We start from the raw sequence: 22,142 nt of genomic DNA, 5'->3' as shown, positions 1-22,142 counted from the left end.
AGGAGGTGGGGCTTGGTTGCCTCGCCGCCGTAAACCGCTGCTGACCGCCAGGCAAGTGGGAAGCGCCAGCGGGGAGGTTTAGTTGACTTTTCTGTGGAGAAGTGATGCGCCGCAGGTTCGGCGCTTTGGGAGACCTAGTCCGGAGAAGAATATTTCGCAGTGTCTCCCTGAGGAGAACCGAAGCGCCGAATTATGGCCGGGCAAGAGCTTCAACCCGTGGCCCTGATCAGAGGGAGCCCAGTGCAGAGGTAAAGGCAAAGTGTCTCTAGTTTTTATCATTCACAGCAACTCGGTCGCGGAAATCTGTCCCAAGTGTATTTCCCTATGCCTAGGCGATGCTGACGAAGATTTAGAGGACCATAATGCACATAATTACTGAAGGTGCATCACACAGGGAAGTGCAAAATGTAGTAGGAAATGTTATAGGTTTGTTTTGATTGTCCTTTGGCACACCTTTCATTCATTTATTCTTTGTACCTTTTCATACCTTTAGTTTCCCTCTCCCATGACTTTCAATCTGAAGGACCTTGTCCCGAAACGTCACCAATTCCTTGCTCCAACATCTTTCCCCACCACCGATGTCAGGTTATAGACCAGTTCGCCTGACATCGGTGGTGGGGAAGATGCTGGAGTCAATTATTAAAGAGGTAATAACGGCGCATTTGGATAGCAGTAAAGGGATTGGTCCAAGTCAACATGGATTTATGAAGGGGAAATCCTGCTTGACTAATCTGGAATTTTTTGAGGATGTGATAAGTAAAATGGATGAAGGAGAGCCAGTGGATGTAGTGTATCTAGACTTTCAGAAAGCCTTTAATAAGGTACCACACTGGAGGTTGGTGAGCAAAAAAATTAGAGCACATGGTATTGTGGATAGGGTATTGACATGGATAGAGAATTGGTTGGCAGACAGGAAGCAAAGAGTAGGAATAAACGGGTCCTTTTCAGAATGGCAGGCAGTGGCGAGTGGAGTGTCGCAAGGCTCGGTGCTGGGGTCGCAATATTTACAATATATATTAATGATTTGGATGATGGAATTAGAAGTAACACTAGCAAATTTGCGGATGACACAAAGCTCGGTGGCAGTGTGAAATGCAAAGAGGATGTTAGGAGGTTGTAGGATGATTTGGATAGGTTGAGTGAGTGAGCAGATGCATGGCAGATGCAGTATAATTCAGATAAATGTGAGGTTATCCACATTGGCGGCAAACATAAGGAGGCAGATTATTATCTCAATGGTGTCAGATTAGGTAAAGAGGAATGGCAACGAGACCTTGGTGTCCTTGTACACCAGTCACTGAAAGTAAGTGTGCAGGTACAGCAGGCAGTGAAGAAAGCTAATGGCATGTTGGCCTTCATAACGAGAGGATTTGAGTATAGGAGTAAAGAGGTGCTTCTGTAGTTGTACAGGGCCCTGGTGAGACCACATGTGGAGTATTGTGTGCAGTTTTGGTCTCCTAATTGAGGAAGGACGTCCCTGCTATTGAGGCAGTGCAGCGTAGATTCACGAGGTTAATCCCTGGGATGGATTACATTTACATTAATGATCTGGATGATGGTGTGGCAAATTGGATTAGTAAGTATGCAGATGATACTAAAATAGGTGGTGTAGTTAATAATGAAGTAGATTTTCAAAGTCTACAGAGAGACTTGGGCCTTTTGGAAGGGTGGACTGAAAGATGGCAGATGGAGTTTAATGCTGATAAGTGTGAGGTGCTGCATTTTGGTAGGACAAATCAAAATAGGACGTACAGGGTAAATGGTAGGGAATTGAGGAATGCAGTGGAACAGAGGGATCTGGGAATAACTGTGCATTGTTCCCTGAAGGTGGAATCTCATGTGGATAGGGTGGTGAAGAAGGCGTTTGGTATGCTTGCCTTTATAAATCAGAGCATCGAATATAGAAGTTGGGATGTAATGTTGAAATTGTACAGGGCATTGGTGAGGCCGAATTTGGAGTATGATGTGCAGTTCTGGTCGCCAAATTATAGGAAGGATGTCGACAAAATGGAGAGGGTACAGAGGAGATTTACTAGAATGTTGCCTGGGTTTCAGCACTTAAGCTACAGAGAGAGGTTGAACAGGTTGGGTCTTTATTCTTTGGAGCGTAGAAGGTTGAGGGGGGACTTGATAAAGGTTTTTAAAATTTTAAGAGGGACGGACAGAGTTGACGTGGGTAGGCTTTTCCCTTTGAGAGTGGGGAAGATTCCAACAAGGGGACATAACTTCAGAATTAAGGGACAAAAGTTTAGGGGTAACATGAGGGGTAACTTCTTTACTCAGAGGGTGGTGGCTGTGTGGAATGAGCTTCCGGTGGAAGTGGTGGAGGCAGGCTCGATTTTATTATTTAAGAGTAAATTGGATAGGTATATGGATGGGAGGGGATTGGAGGGTTATGGTCTGAGAGCAGGTAGATGAGACTAGGTCAGAGAAAGTGGTCGGCGTGGACTGGTAGGGCCGAACGGGCCTGTTTCCGTGCTATAATTGTTATATGGTTATATGGAGGGACTGTCATATGAGGAAAGATTGAATAGACTGGGCTTGTATTCACTGAAGTTTAGAAGGATGAGAGGGGATCTTATAGAGATGTATCAAATTATAAAAGGACTAGACAAGCTAGATGCAGGAAATTGTTCCCAATGTTGGGGGAGTCCAGAACCCGGGACACAGTCTAAGAATAAAGGGGAGGCCATTTAAAACAATAAAGGGGAGGCCATTTAAAACTGAGGTGAGAAGATACTTTTTCACCCAGAGAGTTGTGAATTTGTGGCATTCTCTGCCACAGAAGGCAGTGGAGGGAGGAAATTTAAAAGAGAGTTAGATAGAGCTCTAGGGGCTAGTGGAATCAAGGGATATGGAGAGAAGGCAGGCACAGGTTACTGATTGTAGATGATCAGTCTTCATCACAATGAATGGTGGTGCTGGCTCGAAGGGCCAAATGGCCTCCTCCTGCACCTATTTTCTATGTATCTATAACTTGCTGAGTTCCTCCAGTTTTTTTGTGTCTGTTATAGGCTTGTCGTTTTGTGTTTAACCATTTTGTATTTTTATGGTGTTATAACAAATGCCTTTGGATCTGATACAGGATCATAGTCATACAGTGTGGAAACAGGCCCTTAGGACCAACTTGCCCATGCCGCCCAACATGCCCCATCTACACTCGTCCCACCGCCTGCTTTTAGCCTATATCCCTGTAAACTTTTCCTATCCATGTACCTGTACAAAAGTTGCTAAAACATTGCAATTCCACCTGAAAATAGCATTTTAAATGCAATACAGGAACATTAATAATGATTCTTCTTGCTCTTCCAGCTCCCCCACCCACTCAGACCCCTGCAATCAGTCTGAAGGAGTTCAGACTAGCATACAATATTCAGTCTGAAGAAAGGTCCTGAGTTGAAATGTCACCTATTCATGTTTTCCAGAAATGCTGTCTGACCTGCTGAGTTACTCCAGCATTTTGTGTCCTTCCTTGTAAACCAACATGTGCAGTTCCTGGTTTCTTCATTAAATATACACTGTGCATTGTCCGTTTATAAAATTGTTTCATCCGTTTCATTGAAGTTAATCCATTGATTATTTTTGAAATCAGAAGGATGTTGTTCAATTGGAAAAAGTGCCAAGAAGATTTGCAAGGATGTTGCCAGCATTTGAGGGCCTGAGTTGCAGGGGGAGGTTGGGCAGGCTAGGAATTTATTCCTTGGAGCGCAGGAGGATGAGGGATGATCGGAAAGAGGTGTATAAAATCATGAGAGGATAGAGAGTGAGAATCCAGAACCAGAGGACATAGCTTTAAGGTGAGAGGGAAAAGACTTAACAACCTGGGGAGCAAGTTTTCCCACACAGGGGATGGTGGCTACATGGAATGAGCTGCCAGAGAAGGTAGCTGAGCCAGGTACTATCATTTAAAAGGCATTCGGACAGATACATAGATATGAAAGGTTTAGAGGTATATGAACCAAATGTGGGCAGGCGGGACTCGTGTAGATGGGGCAGCAGCCTGGGATGTTTCAATTGCTGTCGGGTTTTAGTAGTGATAATAAATTGTATCTGACTGAAGTTTTTTAGATTTCAGACTTTCAGCCTCCAGTGGACTCGCATTTTGACTGGGTTGGCCCTCCGGATAGGTTTTCAAATCTAAGGTGTGTAAAGTTTTATATTCCAAAGAATGAATCCAAGCTGGAACAGCAGCTGAGAAAGTTACGAATAGACACACAGAGTTGGAACCAGAAATTTTGGTCAAATCAGAACATAATTTTTGATAAGGTGAGTATTGGAAGTTGTTTATTCTTTCATATGAAATTCTGTATGAGCTTAATACTCAAAATTTGCATGATTTCTTTTCTTTGAATCTACAAAATATCTGTTGCACACTGTTAGTTGCAAATGTGTCAGAATTATATGTGGTAATGGCCTTTTGTTTAAATTCTATGCCACACAGGATAAAAATATTACTTTTGTAACTTTTTTAATAGATTTCATACAATTCTTAATCTATTTGACAATCTCTGGCCTGAGAAATAATAAATGACTGGTCTGATTCACAACATTTGGGAATCTTGTGTCAGGAAAGTTCCAGCATTAACTTCACTGCCGAGTTTTTGTAATCTCCTTCATTCCTGGGCTTTCAAGTTAACTGAACCAGGTCAGTCACTGGGATCTGTTACTGAAGGTGGACATTTGGTGACTGGGTCCCTGCCGGCTCCCAGAGGGAACAATCAATGTGTCCGTCTACGAACATTGGCCTATTAACCTATAGTTTGTCTTCAGGGTGTAAGAGGAACTTGCTGCATTTGGAGGAAATCATGCAGTTATGATGCAAACATAAAGAAAGCCCATCAATGTCTCTACTTCCTGAGTAGATTTGCTGAGTCCATGGATATTCTCTTGAATTTCTATAGTATTTGCTGGAACATACTGACTGATTGCATCATGACCTGGTTCAGTTAAGTCGAATGCCCAGGAATGAAGGAGATTACAAAAAGTGGTGGACACCATCCGGCCCATCATGGGTACTGACCTCCCCAGCATAGAAGAGATCTATTGACAAGAAGGCAGCCAGCATCATCAAAGACCCACACCACACTGGTCATGCTCACATTTCACTCCTGCCATTGGGAAGAATATATGGACCTGAAAACCACTGGGTTCAAGAATAGCTTCTTCCCAACAACCATCAGTTCTTGAACTTGCCCAACACAAGAAGAGTTTATACTAATCGATGCATAGCTCAGTTTGCTTAATCTTTCCTACTCAACAAACCCACCACTCCATAAGTAACTTTTGCTACACTTCCTCTATTGCTCTATTGTACTCATCCAACGTTTTGGCCAGAGACCAGACCTACAAACAATGTTTGATATCTAATCTCAAGAGCATCCTATATAATTGGACCAGGATATCTCTACTCTTGTTATTTTCAAATAAAGGTCAACCTGCGATATCACAATGTTATACAAGGACACCCAGCTCCCTGTAAACATCCCTGTAAAGCTCCCTGTTAAACTAAAAAACAGGTTACTGAACCGTTTTCTCACCAGCTAGAGTCTGATCCTGATCTCCCATCTACCTCATTGGAGACCTTTGAAATATCTTTAATTCCGTTAAAAAGAAAAACTTGAGAGGGTACAAATGGGCTTTATGATTAAACTCCAGAAGCAAAAAAAATACCCCACCGATTGTAATTTCCTGATCTAAAAATGTTTCTAGTTTAGTTTAGATTATTCTCGCATGTACTGAGATACAGTGAATAGCTTTTTTGTTGCATGTTAACCAGTCAGCGGAATGCCTTCACATGTTTACAATCAAGCCGTCCACAGTATACAGACACAGGATAAAGGGAATAATGTTTAGTGCAAGATAAAGTCTGAATAAAGATAGTCTGAGAGTCTCCAATGAGGTAGATTATCTGGGCTGAGTCCACAATTCTCTGCAATTTCTTGCAGCCGTGGATGGAACTGTTTCCAAACTATGCTGTGATGCATCCTGATAAAATGTGTATCTGTAGAAGTTGGTGAAAGTTGTTTAGGATATGCCGAACTTCCTAAGCCTTCTAAGGATGTAGAGGAATTGGTGAGCTTTCTTGATCACTGCTTCGATATGGCTGGTCCAGCATAAATTGCTGGTGATGTTTACTCCTTGGAACCTGAAGCTACAAAGGATGAAATTGTAAGAGCATAATACTTAATGTGTCTCTGATTTCTTACGTAAAATATATTGTATTAATTTTAAGGAAAAAGAAGAGTTTATACACTTGCGTTTGAAAGCAAAGGGATTGGGGTTAAGAGATGAAGAAGGTGAGCAAATTATTTTAATTGAATTCTGATTTCAAATTTTAAAGACCTAATTGTATAAGACATTTTATAGATTAACAAGACTGTGTAAATATCTCTTTGGAATTTTGTGGATATTTTTGATAATTGACAACTTGGGGAAACATGCAGACTTCTACAGAGGCACTATGGAAAGCATACTGGTGGGTTGCATCACAGCTTGGTTTGGCAATGCCTCTGCCCAAGACACAAGAAATTGCAGAGTTGTAGATGTAGCCCAGTCCATCACACAGACCAGACTCCCCACCATTGACTCCATCTACACTTCACACTAACTTGCAAAAGTAGCCAACATAATCAAAGACTTGTCCCATCCCATTCATTTCCTCTCCCAGCTCCTGTCAGGCAAAAGGTACAGAAGCTTGGAAGCGTGCACCACCACCAGACTCAGGAAAAGCTTATTCCCCTCATTTTTTAAGCTTCTGAACAGTCCTTCCATTCCTCCACTTAGCATCTGGAATGTTAGCATATCATTTAGAGTTTTGGACGCCATTGTGTATTTTATCAACAATGTTACGTTTATGTTGGACTTTCTCTGTACAATTCAATTTCTTCTTTACAGGGGATTTACATGGAGAGTAAAGAAACGTAGCATTTAAGTTAAACGTCCAAATCTTATAACTCTGTGATTTCTCACTTCTAAATTTGTACATGCCATTCTTTTTCTGGTGTGGTTTAAGGCTTTACTCTAGAGACTACTGTGTGAGTTTTCAATAATAATTTGGAAAATTTGTATTCAAATCTAATTTGCCTTCACAGTATAAATAGACACAAAGTGCCGGAGTAACTCAGAGGGTCAGGCAGCATCTCTGGAGAAAAAGAATGGGTGGCTTTTTGGGTTGGGACGGTTCTTAACTCCCGACCCAAAACATCACGTATCCTTTTTTCCAGAGATTCTCCCTGACCTGCTGAGTTACTCCAGCTCTTTGTGTCTATCTTTGGTATAAACCAATATCTGCAATTTCTTTTTTCTGCACTTAAGAGTACTTTGCGACCCGGAGCAAGAAAAACATGGTTGCATAGAACATTGTCTGGACTATCACATCTAAGGCAGTTGGCAATTAGTGCAACTGGAGCAACATGATCCCATTTCTCTACATATCTATATATTCTTCCTAAAATGATTTAAGTGATGTAATTTAGTTATGCATTGTTTATTCTAACAATCTTTGCAGAAATCATTCCTTTTTAATTCTTTGTGTTTACTTTTCATCGACAGTCCCAGTTCTATAATATGTTCACAATTTTCTATTAGATGAGATCGTGATGCATTTTTGAGGAATTATACTTCTTTTTCCCAAGAGAGAAAATTAAACTGAGAAGAGTTAGCCAAGCCACATCACATCTAATTTGAAGCAAGGCATCTTTTAGAGGAATTCGAAAACAATTTCTACAAACTCTAAATTATATTTTACAAGAATCGAAATGTAACTAAAACTCCTATGTGCTGTAATGAGATGCAAGCTTACCATAGAATATTGTTAATTTGGCAGTAAAATCTCAATAATAGCAATGTGAAAACAAAATGGGCTCTAAAGCATTCTGTTTTGCATTGCAGCAGACGGTATCCATTTTTTTTCTTTGTACACGTGCTTAAAAATTAGTTTGCTTGCACCAAAAATCTGAAAAGAAGGAAGTTATGGTTTTAAAATTTACTGAGTGATCTTGTGTCAAGGCAATGTTACTTAATATCTGAAATTCAAATTTGGTTCCTTACACAGTACAAGCACCTTGCGTTTACACGGAGTTTATGCGCTTGAAAAACGGCGCGTAATTCAAAAACACGTAATTAAACAAATACGCGACTGCGCTGTCAGCAGTAAATTTGAGTGCGTTATTCTGAAAATTTGAGTGTTTGATCAAGCTTGGGCATTAAAGAAACAGCACATTATTTCGAAACACATAAATCAAACGCATGTAAAACGCGAGGTGCCTGTACCCTAATTATTTTTGTCACATTACATTTTCAGGGAGGAAAAACATTTTGACAGCCGAAGAAATGGCTGAATTTTATAAGAAGTTTCTTAATACAAATTATAAAAACCATGTGAACTACAACAAGTAAGTAAATCGATTTTTCAATTTTTAATATGTACAAACAATGTCTAAGAAATTTTGAAAGAAATAAAGATAAATTAACAATAACTGTAGGAAAAAAACTGAAGATGCTGGTACAAATCGAAGGTATCACAAAATGCTGAAGTAACTCAGCAGGTCAGGCAGCATCCAGGAGAGAGGGAATGGGTGACGTCACCCATTCCCACTCTCCTGGATGCTACCTGACCTGCTGAGTTACTCCAGCATTTTGTGATACCTTCGATTAACAATAACTAATGAGGTCAAATTTATTTCAGGACATAATGAACAAGGTCACTGTAATTCTTATAATTGTGCATTTACAAGGAAGTAAATAAAAGATTACTTGTATTTTTCCTTCTTCACCGCATCTCAGGCAGTCTATTGTTGAGACCTTCCTTAATTTTGCCAGTCTTCAGGAATTTGTTTGGATGGCATGTTTCTGTAATATTGTAGTGATACTTCCCCAAGTAAAGATCGGGTCAAGCCAAGTTGCGTTTATTGTCTTACGAGACTGAGGTGGACCCGTTGTGTCCAAATCCCTCCTGCGGGCCTCTCCTGGGGCAACCCACCCCCAACTGATGATCCTGCGGGCCCGATAACACTCTCCAACTGACAAAGCCCGTTGCCGGGCGGGAAGTATTCCCTGGGGCCGTGGGCAGGCGAGGGGGGACAGGGAAGGGAAGAGGGAGCCACTCACCTTGGTCCCGTGCTGCCAGCGCTGCATCCGAGCGAGCCGTGGACCCGAAGCCTCTCCTGCAGCTCGGTGGCAAATGGCAGCGACGGCCAACTTGTCAGGCCCGCTGCCTGCGCTGCTCCATGGGAGGAAGGTCAGGTGTGGGGCATGCCAGGACGGGCACCGGTCCTCCCAGCGGGGGTGGGTGGGGGGGAGCGCATCTATAAAAATTGGTGGCAGCTCGTGGGCTCAGCATCTCCCTCCCCCTCATTGGCTCCAAACCGCTCCTGCATTGGTCCAGCACCCTGTCCTCCCCCACTCCCCCCGCTCCCGTATAATTTAATTTTGAAATATGGTGAAGAATGTTGGATTTAATAGAAAGTCACTTTTTTCCATCTTCCTTCAATTAGGGAATGGTACAGACGTAATTTTACTATTACATGGTTAATGGGTCGTACAGTATTGCAAAATGCTTGGAGAAGACTGAGACAGAGGAAGGAAATCAGACAATGAAGATCTCGCCCTGGAAGTTTAAACTTTTTAGTGTTGGAATTTAATAGTGCTGTGAAAGTATTTGGGTATTGGTGATACTCTATGTCTCTTTGTGAAGTATTAATATGCAGTTGTGATCAAAATGTTATGTAACTTGCATTAGATAAACACAATGCTTTGTTCAGAGTGCAATTTACATATGTTTTCTTGTATTTTACAACCATACAATAGCTGATTGCATAGACACAGAAACTGAAGACTTTTAAACTAATTAAACAGCAATTAGAAATTACCCATGATAACTGCTCTATCTTTGCTACACGCATCCCTAATTTCCTGCTTGATGCTATCCCCAGCCTCCCTACTGCTGTTTGATGATCTGTACACAACTCCAACAAGCGTTTTCTGCCAAATATGCCAATAGGGGGCAACAAATTCTACCCGATGAGATAAATCATACCGCAAAACATGTATTTACTGTTAACTATGCCCTCATCTGCAGAATCACGCTTAAAAGTACTCTGTGTGGTTTTATATAAAATGAACCTATACTTGGACTTGGTTTGTTTACAGTTGAACTGGTTATTACATAGGTTTTAAAGGAGACTAAATGTTTAAACATGGACAAATCATGTAAACCAACAATAATCTATATGGTTCAATGGCTTGTTATTATTGCATGTAATTATTGCATGTACAGTGAAATTCTTTTTTTTTCATACAGATCATTAAGATCTGTAACAAGAAACTGCAGATGTTGTAATCTTCAGCAAGTAACAATCTACTCAACGAACTCTGCAGGTCAGGCAGAATCTGTCGAGGGAATGGACAGATAACGTTTTGGGCCACGATTGATGGAGTAGGGATGGGAAAGCTCAAAATTCCCTGTTAATTCCCTCCACAGATGCCCCCTGACCATCTCTAGCACTAAGTGCAAGTGATGGGTGAATATAAACATAGCACAAAAAGTAAGGAAATTTGTGTTTGGTAGATTATTTCTCTGTTGTAACAATGCTTCTTGGCAATAAATCTTATACCGTTGGAAAGCCTGTTTATTTCCCTTTTAAATGGTGCCACATTTGTAAGGAACATGCATTTGTGGGATGAGCAGCAGAGCTGAGTATATGGGTTGCGCCCATGAAAAATTTGCCAAATCTTCTCTGCCAATGCCAAACAACTTATTCTGCTGTTGCTATTGACTCTTGTTTTGAGCTTCTGGTACCCCCAGGTGCTGACAATCAGGTGCCTGATTGGCACCTGATTGGCAGCATCTGTGAGCATGGGCCCTGCTACAGTGGTCAGTAGGTGTCTGCTCCAAGAATCGGCATGCCACGTTTGACTGATCTGGATAGGGCCCGTGCGATAGGGCAACGTCAAGCTGGTGTTCCGCAAAACCAAGTTGCGGCATTATTTGGAGTGAGCCCTAGTACCATCTCCAAAGTGAAGGCCAAGTTCCATATAACGGGGGATGTCAGAGACAGGCCGCGAAGTGGGCGTCCCAAGAAGACGACACCCGAAGAAGACCGTTTCCTCACCCTGTCAGCACTTAGGAACCGTAGGCTGTCTTCTACACATTTGCAGTCAAGGTTTGCAGGACGATATGGCCGACGGCTCTCTGCCCAGACAATTCAGAACAGACTGCACGCAGCCGATCTCCGGTCTCATAGGGCTGCCAGGAGGCCTGCCATGACTGCCCTTCACCGTCAGGCCCGTTTGCGCTGGTGTCGGCAACACGTGCACTGGAACCTGAACATGTGGAGGAACGTTATGTTCAGCGATGAGTCCAGATTCTGCCCACGGCAGTTGGATCATAGGGTCAAAGTGTGGAGAAGACGCGGAGAACACTATGCTGATTGCTGCACCAATAGAGTAACATCTTTTGGTGGAGGCAGTGTGATGGTGTGGGGCGGCATCTCCCTCACTGGAAAAATGAGGCTTGTCATCATTGGAGGCAATCTCAATGCAGAGAGATATCGAGATGAGATTCTGCAACCAGTGGCAATCCCATATCTCCACAGTCTGGGACCGAACTCTATCCTCCAAGATGACAATGCTCGCCCCCACAGAGCAGGGTTTCTCAGAGACTACCTCCAGAATTTGGGAGTGGAGAGGATGGAATGGCCTGCCAGCATTCCTGACCTCAACCCCATTGAACACTTGTGGGATCAGCTTGGGCGTGCTGTTCGTGCCAGAGTGACCAACACAACCACGTTGGCTGACTTGCGACAAATGCTGGTTGAAGAATGGGATGCCTTCCCACAACAGTGTGTGACCAGGCTGGTGACCAGCATGAGGAGGAGGTGCCAGGCTGTTGTGGCTGTGTATGGTTCTTCCACACGCTACTGAGGCTCCTGTTTATTAAATGAATAAATTGTTAAATTGCCAATATGTCTTGTTGCTTCAGACTTCAATCATCCAATCCACCAAATAACACCGAACAAGAATCAATGGCAGAATAAGTTGTTTGGCATTGGCAGAGAAGATTTGGCAGATTTTTCATGGGCGCAACCCACATACTCAGCTCTGCTGCTCATCCCACAAATGCATGTTCCTTACAAATGTGGCACCATTTAAAAGGGAAATAAACAGGCTTTCCAACGGTATAAGATTTATTGCCAAGAAGCATTGTTACAACAAAGAAATAATCTACCAAACACAAATTTCCTTACTTTTTGTGCTATGTTTTAGATTGGTGGGGTGGGTATGGACGTGAAAAGGAGATAAAAGGGTACACGATAAGGAAAGAAGAGGAGGAGGTGTGAAATGTAAAGCTGGAGGGAGGGATATGGGTGGAATGGGACATGGGGAGGGGGATGAGGAGATAAAAAGGAAATACAAGACTTGGATTTCAGTTCAGTTTCGTTTATTGTCACGTGTACCGAGGTGCAGTAAAAAGCTTTTGAGTGCAATCCAGTCAGCAGAAAGACAATACATGACTCCAATTGAGCCATTTATAGTGTAAAGATACATGATAAGGGAATAACTTTTAATGCAAGGTATAGCCAGCAAAGTCCGATCAAGGATAGTCTGAGGGTCACCAAAGAGGTAGATAGTAGTTTAGCACTGCTCTCTGGTTGTGGTATGATTATCCAGTTGCTTGATAACAGCTGGGAAGAAACTGTCCCTGAATCTGGAGGTGTGTGTTTTCACACTTCTATATCTTTTGGCTGATGGGAAAGGGGAGAAGAGGGAGTGCCCAGGGTGTGACTCATCCTTGATTATGCTGCTGGCCTTGCCGAGGCAGCATGAGGTATAAATGGAGTCAATAGAAGGAAGGTTGGTTTTTGTGATGGTCAAGACTGCATCCACAATTCGCTGCAATTTCTTGCGGTCTTGGATGGAGCTGTTCCCAAACCAGGCTGTGATACATCCTGATAAAATGCTTTCTATGGTGCTTCTGTAGTTGGTGAGAGTTGTAGGGGACTTGCCGAACTTCGTAAGCCTTCTAAGGAAGTAAAGGCGTTGGTGTGCTTTTTTGGTTGTTGCTTCAATATGGGTAGTCTAGGAGAAGTTGTTGTTGATATTGACTCCTAGACATTTGACGTTTTCAACCATCTCTACTCAGCAGTGTCAAGGCAAACTGGGTTATATGTACCGCTTCCCTTCCTGAAGTCGATCACCATTTCCTTTGTCTTGCTGACATTGAGAGAATGGTTGTTGTCTCACACCAGGACAGGTTCTTGATCTCCTTCCTGTACTCCGTCTCATCGTTATTTGATATCCGGCCCACAATGGAGGTACCGTCTGCGAATTTGAAAATTGAATTAGATTTATACATGGCTGCACAAGGAGTAAAGAAGGAGGCTGAGAACGCATTCTTGCAGAGCAACAGTGTTGAGAATTATCATAGAGGATGATTTGTCCCCTATTCTCACTGATAGGAGTCTGTTGGTCAGGATGTCAAGATCCAATTGCAGAGATGAGACACCACGTCCCGCGAGTTTAGTGATACGCTGGATAGAATAAAGGCAGAGCTGTAGTCTATGAATTGGTCTGCCGTAGGTGTCTCTTATCCAGGTGTCCAGGGATGAGTGTAGGGTTAAGGCGATGGCATAGTCCGTGGACATGTTGTGGCGGTAGGTGAGCTGTAATGGGTCAAGGCCCCTGGGAGGTGAGCACATGGAGGAGGGAAAAAGAGCAGGGAGATTAGGATGGTGGGAGAACCAAGGTTGGGGTGAGGGCAGAGGAACGAGATAGTGGAGGGATTGGGGTGTATTATTTGAATTCAATGTAAGCTACTCACAACCAAATGATACGAACATAGACTCTCCATTTTCAAGTACTACCCACCAACCCTCACCCCACCCTGGTTTACCCATATTTAACCTACCACCTGATCACCCTGTTCCTTTCCCCTCCTCCGTTTGCACAACTTCCACTATTAAATTCTTATTTCCCTTATCTCCTCCCTGTCCCACTCTGGCTATAACCCTCTCTCCAGCTTTACATTTCACAGCTCATGTTCTTTCCTTATCTGACACCCTTTTGACTCCTTTACATTAAACTAAAAATAATGTGATCTTCCAATAATGTAGAATTTTAAATTGATCTTTCTGTCTTGTCACTTAACTGGACATTATTCCCTTTGAGCAGTCTTAGCCAAATTGAAAAACAAGGCAGGCCAAGCATGATTATTGATGTTGGTACTAAGTATCCATGATATATATTTGATGAAATTGCATGTCTCCAAGTTATACATTAAGAACCATTGCATTTTTCAAATTTAGTTTTATTAGTACAACTATATATAGTTATAGTATAAAATATCATTTACAACCAATATACATTCTTTAGAGGCACAAAAGTACAAGGAAAGTGCCCCAACGATCAAAATGCAAGGAACTGCAGGTGCTGGAATCTTGAGCAAAACATAAAGTTCTGGAGGAACTAATGGGTCAGGCAGCATCTGTGGAGGAAAGGGACAGGCATTGTTTCAGGTTGGAACCTTTCTTCATACTTGGTTGGTGCAGACTCGATGTAGGATAGAACTAGTATACTGGTGATCGCAGGTCAAGGTTGGCTTGGTGGGCCAAAGGGCCTTTTTCCACCTCTCGCTTTATCTTTATCTCTCTTTTTTTCTTTCTCTCTCCATCATACAGCACTTTGAAAGTCAGGACAATGTGAATAGTGTGAGGCTCTTACCTTTAGTGGTGATGTTGAGGACCAGAGGTCATAGATATTAAGAGCAAGAAAATAATGAACAACATGAAGAAAATCTTTTTATGTAGCGCTGGGTTGTCAAGAATGCATGACTTGAGGGTGTGGTGGAGATAGTTTCCATTGTGGCATTTAAAAGGGAATTATATAAATAAAAGACTACAGAGAAAGGGTGGAGAGTGTGGATCTGGTTCAAAGCCAGCTCATAGTTTCATCATGTGGTCATTATATGATTCTATGAAGGTTTACACTTTCCATGACAATGAATTTCACTCAAATGTCTGCCATCTAAGTTAAAGTAATTGATCTGCAATCATTTGCTTTATCCCTGCTACTATTTTAAACAATGTTACAGTGTTAGATCATTTCTTGATATCATTGCCATTGACAGAGGATTCGAAAGTTTAGGCTGAAGACCTGTTCATTGAAGCCTGTCCAGACCATACTCTCCATTGCTCGATAAATTTGAAAGTATGGAAGAACAAGGAACTACAGAAACAAAGAACTGCAGATGCTGATTAATACACAAAAGGACACAGTGCTGGAATAACTCAGTGGGTCAGGTAGCATCTTTGGCGAACATAAGATAGGTAGAAACATAGAAAAATAGGTGCAGCAGTAGGCACTGCTATTCAATGTGATCATGGCTGATCGGCTAAAATCAGTGCCCCGTTCCTGCTTTTTCCCCATATCCCTTGATTCCTTTAGCCCTAAGAGCTAAATCTAACTCTTGAAAACATCCAGTGAATTGGCCTCCACTGCCTTCTGTGGCAGAGAATTCCACTATAGGTGAGATTTCAGATAAAGTCTGAAGGCTGAATTGGACTGAAGTTGAGATTGGACTCTGAAGGTTCTCAACCCGAAACATCACCAATCCAAGGAACTGCGGAGTGTTGGTTTATAAAAAAAGACCAGGAGTAAAATGTTCAGGAATAAAACTGCAGGTCAGGCATCATCTCTGGAGAAGATGGATAGGTGACATTTTGGGTCAGGATCCATCTTCAGCAAGTTCAGACATGAGCTGATAGTGACTATGATTTGATTAAACACTGTTCTTAATTTGAAAGTATGATTTAATTGCACACCAAGTACTGGCTGTCTCCAAGTCAAGTGGCTCCGTGCTGGTCCCAGCAGTCGATCTGCAATCATTCATTACCATTGCTCCACTCTTTTAAACCTCTACTCCAACAGCTGTATTTCTTACTATCCTATATCTGGTATGCTGTGGATAGCTTGATTGGAATCATGTGCTCTCTGCTGATTAGATAGCACGCAACAAAAATGCTTTTCACTGTACCTTGGTACAAATGACAATAAACTAAACTAAACCAAGGCCTAAGGGGTGTGGTATGTTTGAGTTTAACAAACTTGAACTATGCTGATTCCAAATATGCTACACCAGGAAAACAAGACCCTGTGCAATCCGTGCCTTGACCTGTGAAAGGTCTGTGCCTGTTGGGTGAGTGGGGCTGGGCTGAGCAGAAATTAATGAGGCTGAGCTGGGTTGAGGTGAAGTGGAAAAGACACAAAGCGCTGGAGTAACTCTGGGTCGGGCAGCATCTCTGAACATGGATGGATAGGTGAGGTTGGGGGAGAGGGGCTGTGGCTTGGGTGGGACTGGGCGGGGTTGAGCTGCTGGTCGGGGCTGAGCTGCAGGGCGGGGCTGAGCTGACTGGACTCGGCGAAGGTATGACAAAATGCTGGAGTAACCCAGCAGGTCAGGCAGCATCTAGGAGAGAAGGAATGGGTGACATTCTGAGTCCCTTCTTCAGACCAATGTCAGGGGCGGCGGGATAAAGAAAGGATATAAGTGGAGACAGGCAGTGGGAGAACTGGGAAGGGGGAGGGGAAGAGAGGGACAGAGGCACTATCTAAAGTTAGAGAAGTCAATGTTCATACCGCTGGGCTGTAAGCTGCCTAAGCGAAATATGAGGTGCTGTTCCTCCAATTTCCGGTGAGCCTCACTATGACACTGGAGGAGGCCCATGACAGAAAGGTCAGACTGGGAGTGGGAGGGGGAGTTGAAGTGCTCAGTCACCAGGAGATCAGGTTGGTTAAGGCGGACTGAGCGAAGGTGTTGAGCGAAACGGTCACCGAGCCTGCATTTGGTCTCGCCGATGTAGAGAAGTTGACATCTGGAACAGCGGATACAATAGATGAGGTTGGAGGAGGTGCAGGTGAATCTCTGTCTCACCTGGAAAGACTGTTTGGGTCCTTGGATGGAGTTGAGGGGGGAGGTAAAGGGAGAGGTGTTGCATCTCCAGCGGTTGCAGGGGAAAGTGCCTGGGGAGGAGGTGGTTTGGGTAGGAAGGGACGAGTGGACTAGGGAGTTACAGAGGGAATGGTCTCTGCGGAACGCAGGAAGGGAAGGAGATGGGAAGATGTGGCCAGTAGTGGGATCCCGTTGGAGGTGACAGAAAAGTTGGAGGATGATTTGTTGGATACGCTGGCTGATGGGGTGGAAGGTGAGGACAAGGGGGATTCTGTCCTTGTTACGAATGGGGAGAGGGGGAGCAAGAGCGGAGCTGTGGGATATAGAGGAGGCCCTAGTGAGAGCCTCATCTATAATGGAAGAGGGGAAGCCCTGTTTCCTAAAGAATGAGGACATCTCTGATGACCTAGTGTGAAACACCTCATCCTGGGCGCAGATGCGGCGTAGACGGAGGAATTGGGAGTAGGGGATAGACTTTTTGCAGGAGACAGGGTGGGAAGTGTTGTCCAGATAGCTGTGGGAGTCAGTGGGTTTGTAGTAGATGTCAGTCACTAGTCTGTCTCCTGTGATGGAGATGGTGAGATCCAGAAACGGTAGGGAGATGTCGGAGATGGTCCAAGTATATTTAAGAACAGGATGGAAATTGGTGGTGAAATGTATGAAGTTCTGCATGGGTACAAGAGGGAGCATCAAAGTAGTAGTCAATGTAGCGGAGGTAGAGTTCAGGGATGGGACCAGTGTATGGCTGGAACAGGGATTGTTCGATGTACCCGACAAAGAGGTAGGCATAGCTAGGGCCCATGCGAGTGCCCATAGCTACACCTGGTTAGGAGGAGGTGGGAGAAGTCAAAGGAGAAGTTGTTAAAGGTAGGAACCAGCTCTGCTCGGCGGAGAGTCTTAGTAGATGGAGATTGGCTGGTTCTGCGGTCGAGGAAGAAACGGAGGGCTTCAAGACCATCCTTGTGGGGGATGGATGTGTAGAGTGACTGGACATTCATGGTAAAGATGAGGGAGTGGGGACCTGGAAACCGGAAGTTATTGAGGAGTTAGAGAGCATGTGAGGTGTCTTGGACATAGGTGGGGGGGATTTGACCAAGGGGGATAGGATGGAGTCGAGGTAGGTGGAAATAAGTTCGGTGGGACATGAACAGGCAGAAACAATGGGTCTGACAGGACAGTTCTGTTTATGGATTATAGGGAGAAGGCTGGGGAACGATAAGATTGGAGGCATTAGAATGCAGAGCGCCAGAATTGGTGAGATCAGTGATAATGTTGGTGATTACAATCTGGTGCTCCTCGGTGGGGTCATGGTCCAAGGATACGTAGGAGGAGATGTCTGAGAGTTGTCGTCTGGCCACGGTCTGATAGAGGTCAGCACGCCAGACTACCGCAGCACCTCTCTTGTCAGCGGGTTTGATGACTAAGTCGGGATTGTTGCAGAGTGAGGGGGGGGGGCTGTATGTTCAGGAGGGGAGAGGTTAGAGTGGGGTAAGGGGAGTGGAGAATTTGAGGCGGTTAATGTCACGCCGGCAGTTGGAGATGAAAAGTTCTAGTGAGGGTGGTTGGCCAACCAAGTGGGACTGGCGAGACTGGGCGCTCGGCTGGCCAGCCGGCCAGTGCTCTGAGGGGCGGGGCTGAGCCGTAGGAGCGGGTGCTGCCGTGGGCGGGACTGATGGGCCGGGTGACGTCAGCGCCGTCGGGCTGAGCACTGTGGGAAGGGAGGAGGCGCCATCTTCTGCCGTGTGAAGCCGCAAGAGTCGGTGTTTGTGGAGGTGGGAACAATCTGGAACATCGGCTTGTGCAGTTTTATATTTTTGCATGTTGGGGGGGAGGGGGGGCACACCTGCCTGCGGAAACAATGGTACATCCCCGGCCCAGAGTGTCGCCAACTGGGTTGCTCTCCCGGCACCGGCTGCCTGTGCTGTAACCGTTAGTGACAGGATTTGCTGTTGAGCGGAAAAACAAGGCGACATCACTCCTCTGGTCGCCTCCAGTTGACAGGAAAGGACCGCGAGTGTGAAGCAACGGTTTTACAATCTGACGGACGGACGGACGGAGGTGAGGGGACGGGGTGCTAACCCTGAGCCAGACGGCTGCCCGTCGCTGTCTAAACTGACCGTAACAAATCTCTGCAAAGCCCACGCCGTTGGTTTGCATTCGTTGCTTTCCTTGTTCAGTGATTTGATGAGCAACATGCGCAGCTGCAGGTTTGCTTGAGGCTGCGGCCGCTTCTCGAAACGTCCCTAGATGTTTCACCGTTTGACAGATCACTTTATCATATTTGTGCTTTGAATCTTCTCTCCGAGTTAATTCACGTTGGTAGCGCTATGCTTTAAATGGTAGGGTTGAGCTTGTCATTATATTTTGCGGCCTGACTGAGGGGTTGGCGGTTATGTAGCTGTGACTCATTTCCTTGTAAAATGAGAACATTTCAATGTTGTTATATCGACCAGTGACATTTGTTTTGCAGAGTGCGGCCTCTTGTAACATGCAGTGTGTTCAGCAAATCTCCCAGAGATGCTACCTGACCCGATGAGTTACTCCAACATTTTGTGTGTACCCAACAGATGGCTAGCAGTGTAGGGGAAAAAATGGAGATGCTGGTTTAAATCGAAGGTAGACACAAAATGTTGGAGTAACTCAGCGGGTCAGGCAGCATCTCGGGAAAGAAGGAATGGATGAAGTCTCGGGTCGAGACTCTTCTACAGAGAAATGGTTTGAAATTGTCGTTTTGATCAGTTCTTGTTCATATGTTTCAATTACTGTGGAATAGAGCAGAATGAGAGGAATAGATAAGATGAATGCTACAAAAAGGATGTTGTTATGCTGGAAAGAGTGTAGTGAGGACTTACGAAGATGTTCCCAAGTCTCGAAGGCCTGAGTTCTAGGGGGAGGTTGAGCTGGCTAGGATTTTATTCCAAGGAATTCGGGAGAATGAGGGATGATCTTACCCAGAGTAGGGTAATCAACAACCAGAGGACATAGGTTTAAGGTGCTGGGGAATCGAGCTACCGGAGGAGGTGGTTCAGGTAGGTACTATCAAGATGTTTATGCAACAATTGACAGGTACATTGATAGGATAGGTTTAGAGAAATATGGGCCAAATGCAGGTAGGTGGGACCAGCGTAGATGAGGCTTGTTGGTTGGCGTGAGCAAGTTGGGCCGAAGTGCCTGTTTCCATGCTGTATGACTGACTCTATAATAGAAAGTTATAAAGTGCTGAATATTTGACAAGACGGGTTCAAGTTTGATTGCCACAAGTAGCAGTATCCATGGAACAAGAAACGGGCAATATTTCTAATCAGTTTACATTGGACTTATTGTAGACGTTAGCCGTAGAAATTATTAACAATTTTAAAAAATGAGACACGAGGATACCAAATATACCATTCATTTATCCGACTTTCAAATATTCTTGAATTCCAAAATATGTAAATATTAAAGGTTTTCAAAAATCTTATTAGGGGCCACACATTATCCCATTAAATTTTTAGAGCAGAAAGATTTGGTACACAAATCGATCACATTTCCAGCTTCAGGAAGTGACTATGTAGAATGTCTCAAGAGCTTTGATTATAGGCGAGTGTGCTCCTTTTGCCTGTGCATATGCATCAGCATGTCTGTTTTAGCAAAAGTTCATATTGAAACTGAGGGAAGGAAGTGATGAGCTGAGAAAAAACATACCAGCTATTTTTTGTCTTGTAAAAGTTGCTACTACAGAAGCTTATACCACTAAGGATGAATCCATAAAAAAATTAGATGGAGCCTGTGAGCTGATAAGGATGAATTTCCACTCCCAATTTACCTCGTCTTGGCCTTTGCCCGTTTTAATCTAGACTTTCTCATTAGCTGTGACATGATATTTTGCACTCTGTTTCCTTTTACTTTTGCACTACTTGTTGCACCTGGAGGTTAGTCTATATCTGGTGAACTGCCTGAAGAAAGCTACAGAAGTAGATACAGTTACGACTTTCAAAAGTGGACAGGAATGGTTTAGAGAGCAATAAACCAATTGCAGACATGGACAAGGTGGGTTGGAGATCTATTTCTGCGCTGTATAGCTCTGCGATTCCATGTTCATTAACCTGTACCTGCCTATTCTATAGATAGACACAAAGTGCTGGAGTTATATGAGTTGCTTCATTTAACCCCTATCTTTTCATCTGCCGACCTCTTCTTCTGGTTCCTTCCCCTACCAAGGAGGAAACCTCACTGCAAGGATATTGGTGTACTGCAAACCGTTGACAGAACATTGGTCAATCTTTGCTAGTAATAGCTGCTAAATATTTATTTTTCTTTTTAGAGTTGTTTAGCATTAGTTATAACATAATAGACAATAGACAATAGGTGCAGGAGTAGGTCATTCAGCCCTTCGAGCCACCACCGCCATTCAATGCGATCATAGCTGATCACTCTCAATCAGTACCCCGTTCCTGCCTTCTCCCCATACCCCCTCACTCCGCTATCCTTAAGAGCTCTATCCAGCTCTCTCTTGAAAGCATCCATCGAACTGGCCTCCACTGCCTTCTGAGGCAGAGAATTCCACACCTTCACCACTCTCTGACTGAAAAAGTTCTTCCTCATCTCCGTTCTAAATGGCCTACCCCTTATTCTTAAACTGTGGCCCCTTGTTCTGGACTCCCCCAACATTGGAAACATGTTTCCTGCCTCTAATGTGTCCAATCCCCTAATTATCTTGTATGTTTCAATAAGATCCCCCCTCATCCTTCTAAATTCCAGTGTATACAAGCCTAATTGCTCCAGCCTTTCAACATACGACAGTCCCGCCATTCCGGGAATTAACCTAGTGAACCTACGCTGCACGCCCTCAATAGCAAGAATATCCTTCCTCAAATTTGGAGACCAAAACTGCACACAGTACTCCAGGTGCGGTCTCACCAGGGCCCGGTACAACTGTAGAAGGACCTCTTTGCTCCTATACTCAACTCCTCTTGTTATGAAGGCCAACATTCCATTGGCTTTCTTCACTGCCTGCTGTACCTGCATGCTTCCTTTCAGTGACTGATGCACTAGGACACCAAGATCTCGTTGAACATCCCCTCTTCCTAACTTGACACCATTCAGATAATAATCTGCCTTTCTATTCTTACTTCCAAAGTGAATAACCTCACACTTATCTACATTAAACTGCATCTGCCATGTATCCGCCCACTCACACAACCTGTCCAAGTCACCC

At 43.9% G+C, this 22,142-nt stretch overlaps 2 protein-coding genes across 12 annotated transcripts in view; both read left to right on the top strand.

Annotated features, from left to right (window-relative positions):
- The first annotated feature begins 40 nt into the window (after nt 1–40).
- coa8 (cytochrome c oxidase assembly factor 8) lies at nt 41–10,563 on the top strand. The gene is made up of 5 exons (XM_078406498.1): nt 41–248; nt 4,069–4,266; nt 6,233–6,296; nt 8,303–8,393; nt 9,495–10,563. The coding sequence occupies exons 1-5, from the start codon at nt 105–107 to the stop codon at nt 9,595–9,597; spliced, it is 600 nt and encodes a 199-aa protein (XP_078262624.1). The 5' UTR covers nt 41–104; the 3' UTR covers nt 9,598–10,563.
- Nucleotides 10,564–18,625: 8,062 nt separating this feature from the next.
- klc1a (kinesin light chain 1a) overlaps nt 18,626–22,142 on the top strand; it is a 54,184-nt gene continuing 50,667 nt past the window's right edge. For 9 of the 11 annotated variants that reach the window (XR_013547730.1, XM_078406497.1, XM_078406491.1 and 6 more), the window contains exon 1: nt 18,724–19,003. The gene's annotated coding sequence lies outside the window, so the exon portion shown is untranslated. The other 2 variants (XM_078406490.1, XM_078406489.1) reach the window with 2 other exon arrangements.

Source organism: Rhinoraja longicauda, chromosome 10 (genome assembly GCF_053455715.1).
Source record: "Rhinoraja longicauda isolate Sanriku21f chromosome 10, sRhiLon1.1, whole genome shotgun sequence".
In the NCBI taxonomy this organism is placed as follows: Eukaryota; Metazoa; Chordata; class Chondrichthyes; order Rajiformes; family Arhynchobatidae; genus Rhinoraja; species Rhinoraja longicauda.
Note: the sequence above shows the minus strand (reverse complement) of the source record. Positions and strands in the feature narration are given on the sequence as shown.

Bases quoted from the DNA above. Each gene is read 5' to 3' on its own strand.
- coa8 (XM_078406498.1), top strand. From the start codon at position 105: ATGCGCCGCAGGTTCGGCGCTTTGGGAGACCTAGTCCGGAGAAGAATA. The intron at 249-4,068 runs GTAAAGGCAAAG...GAAGTTTTTTAG, and splicing joins AGAGGGAGCCCAGTGCAGAG to ATTTCAGACTTTCAGCCTCC. The intron at 4,267-6,232 runs GTGAGTATTGGA...ATTAATTTTAAG, and splicing joins AGAACATAATTTTTGATAAG to GAAAAAGAAGAGTTTATACA.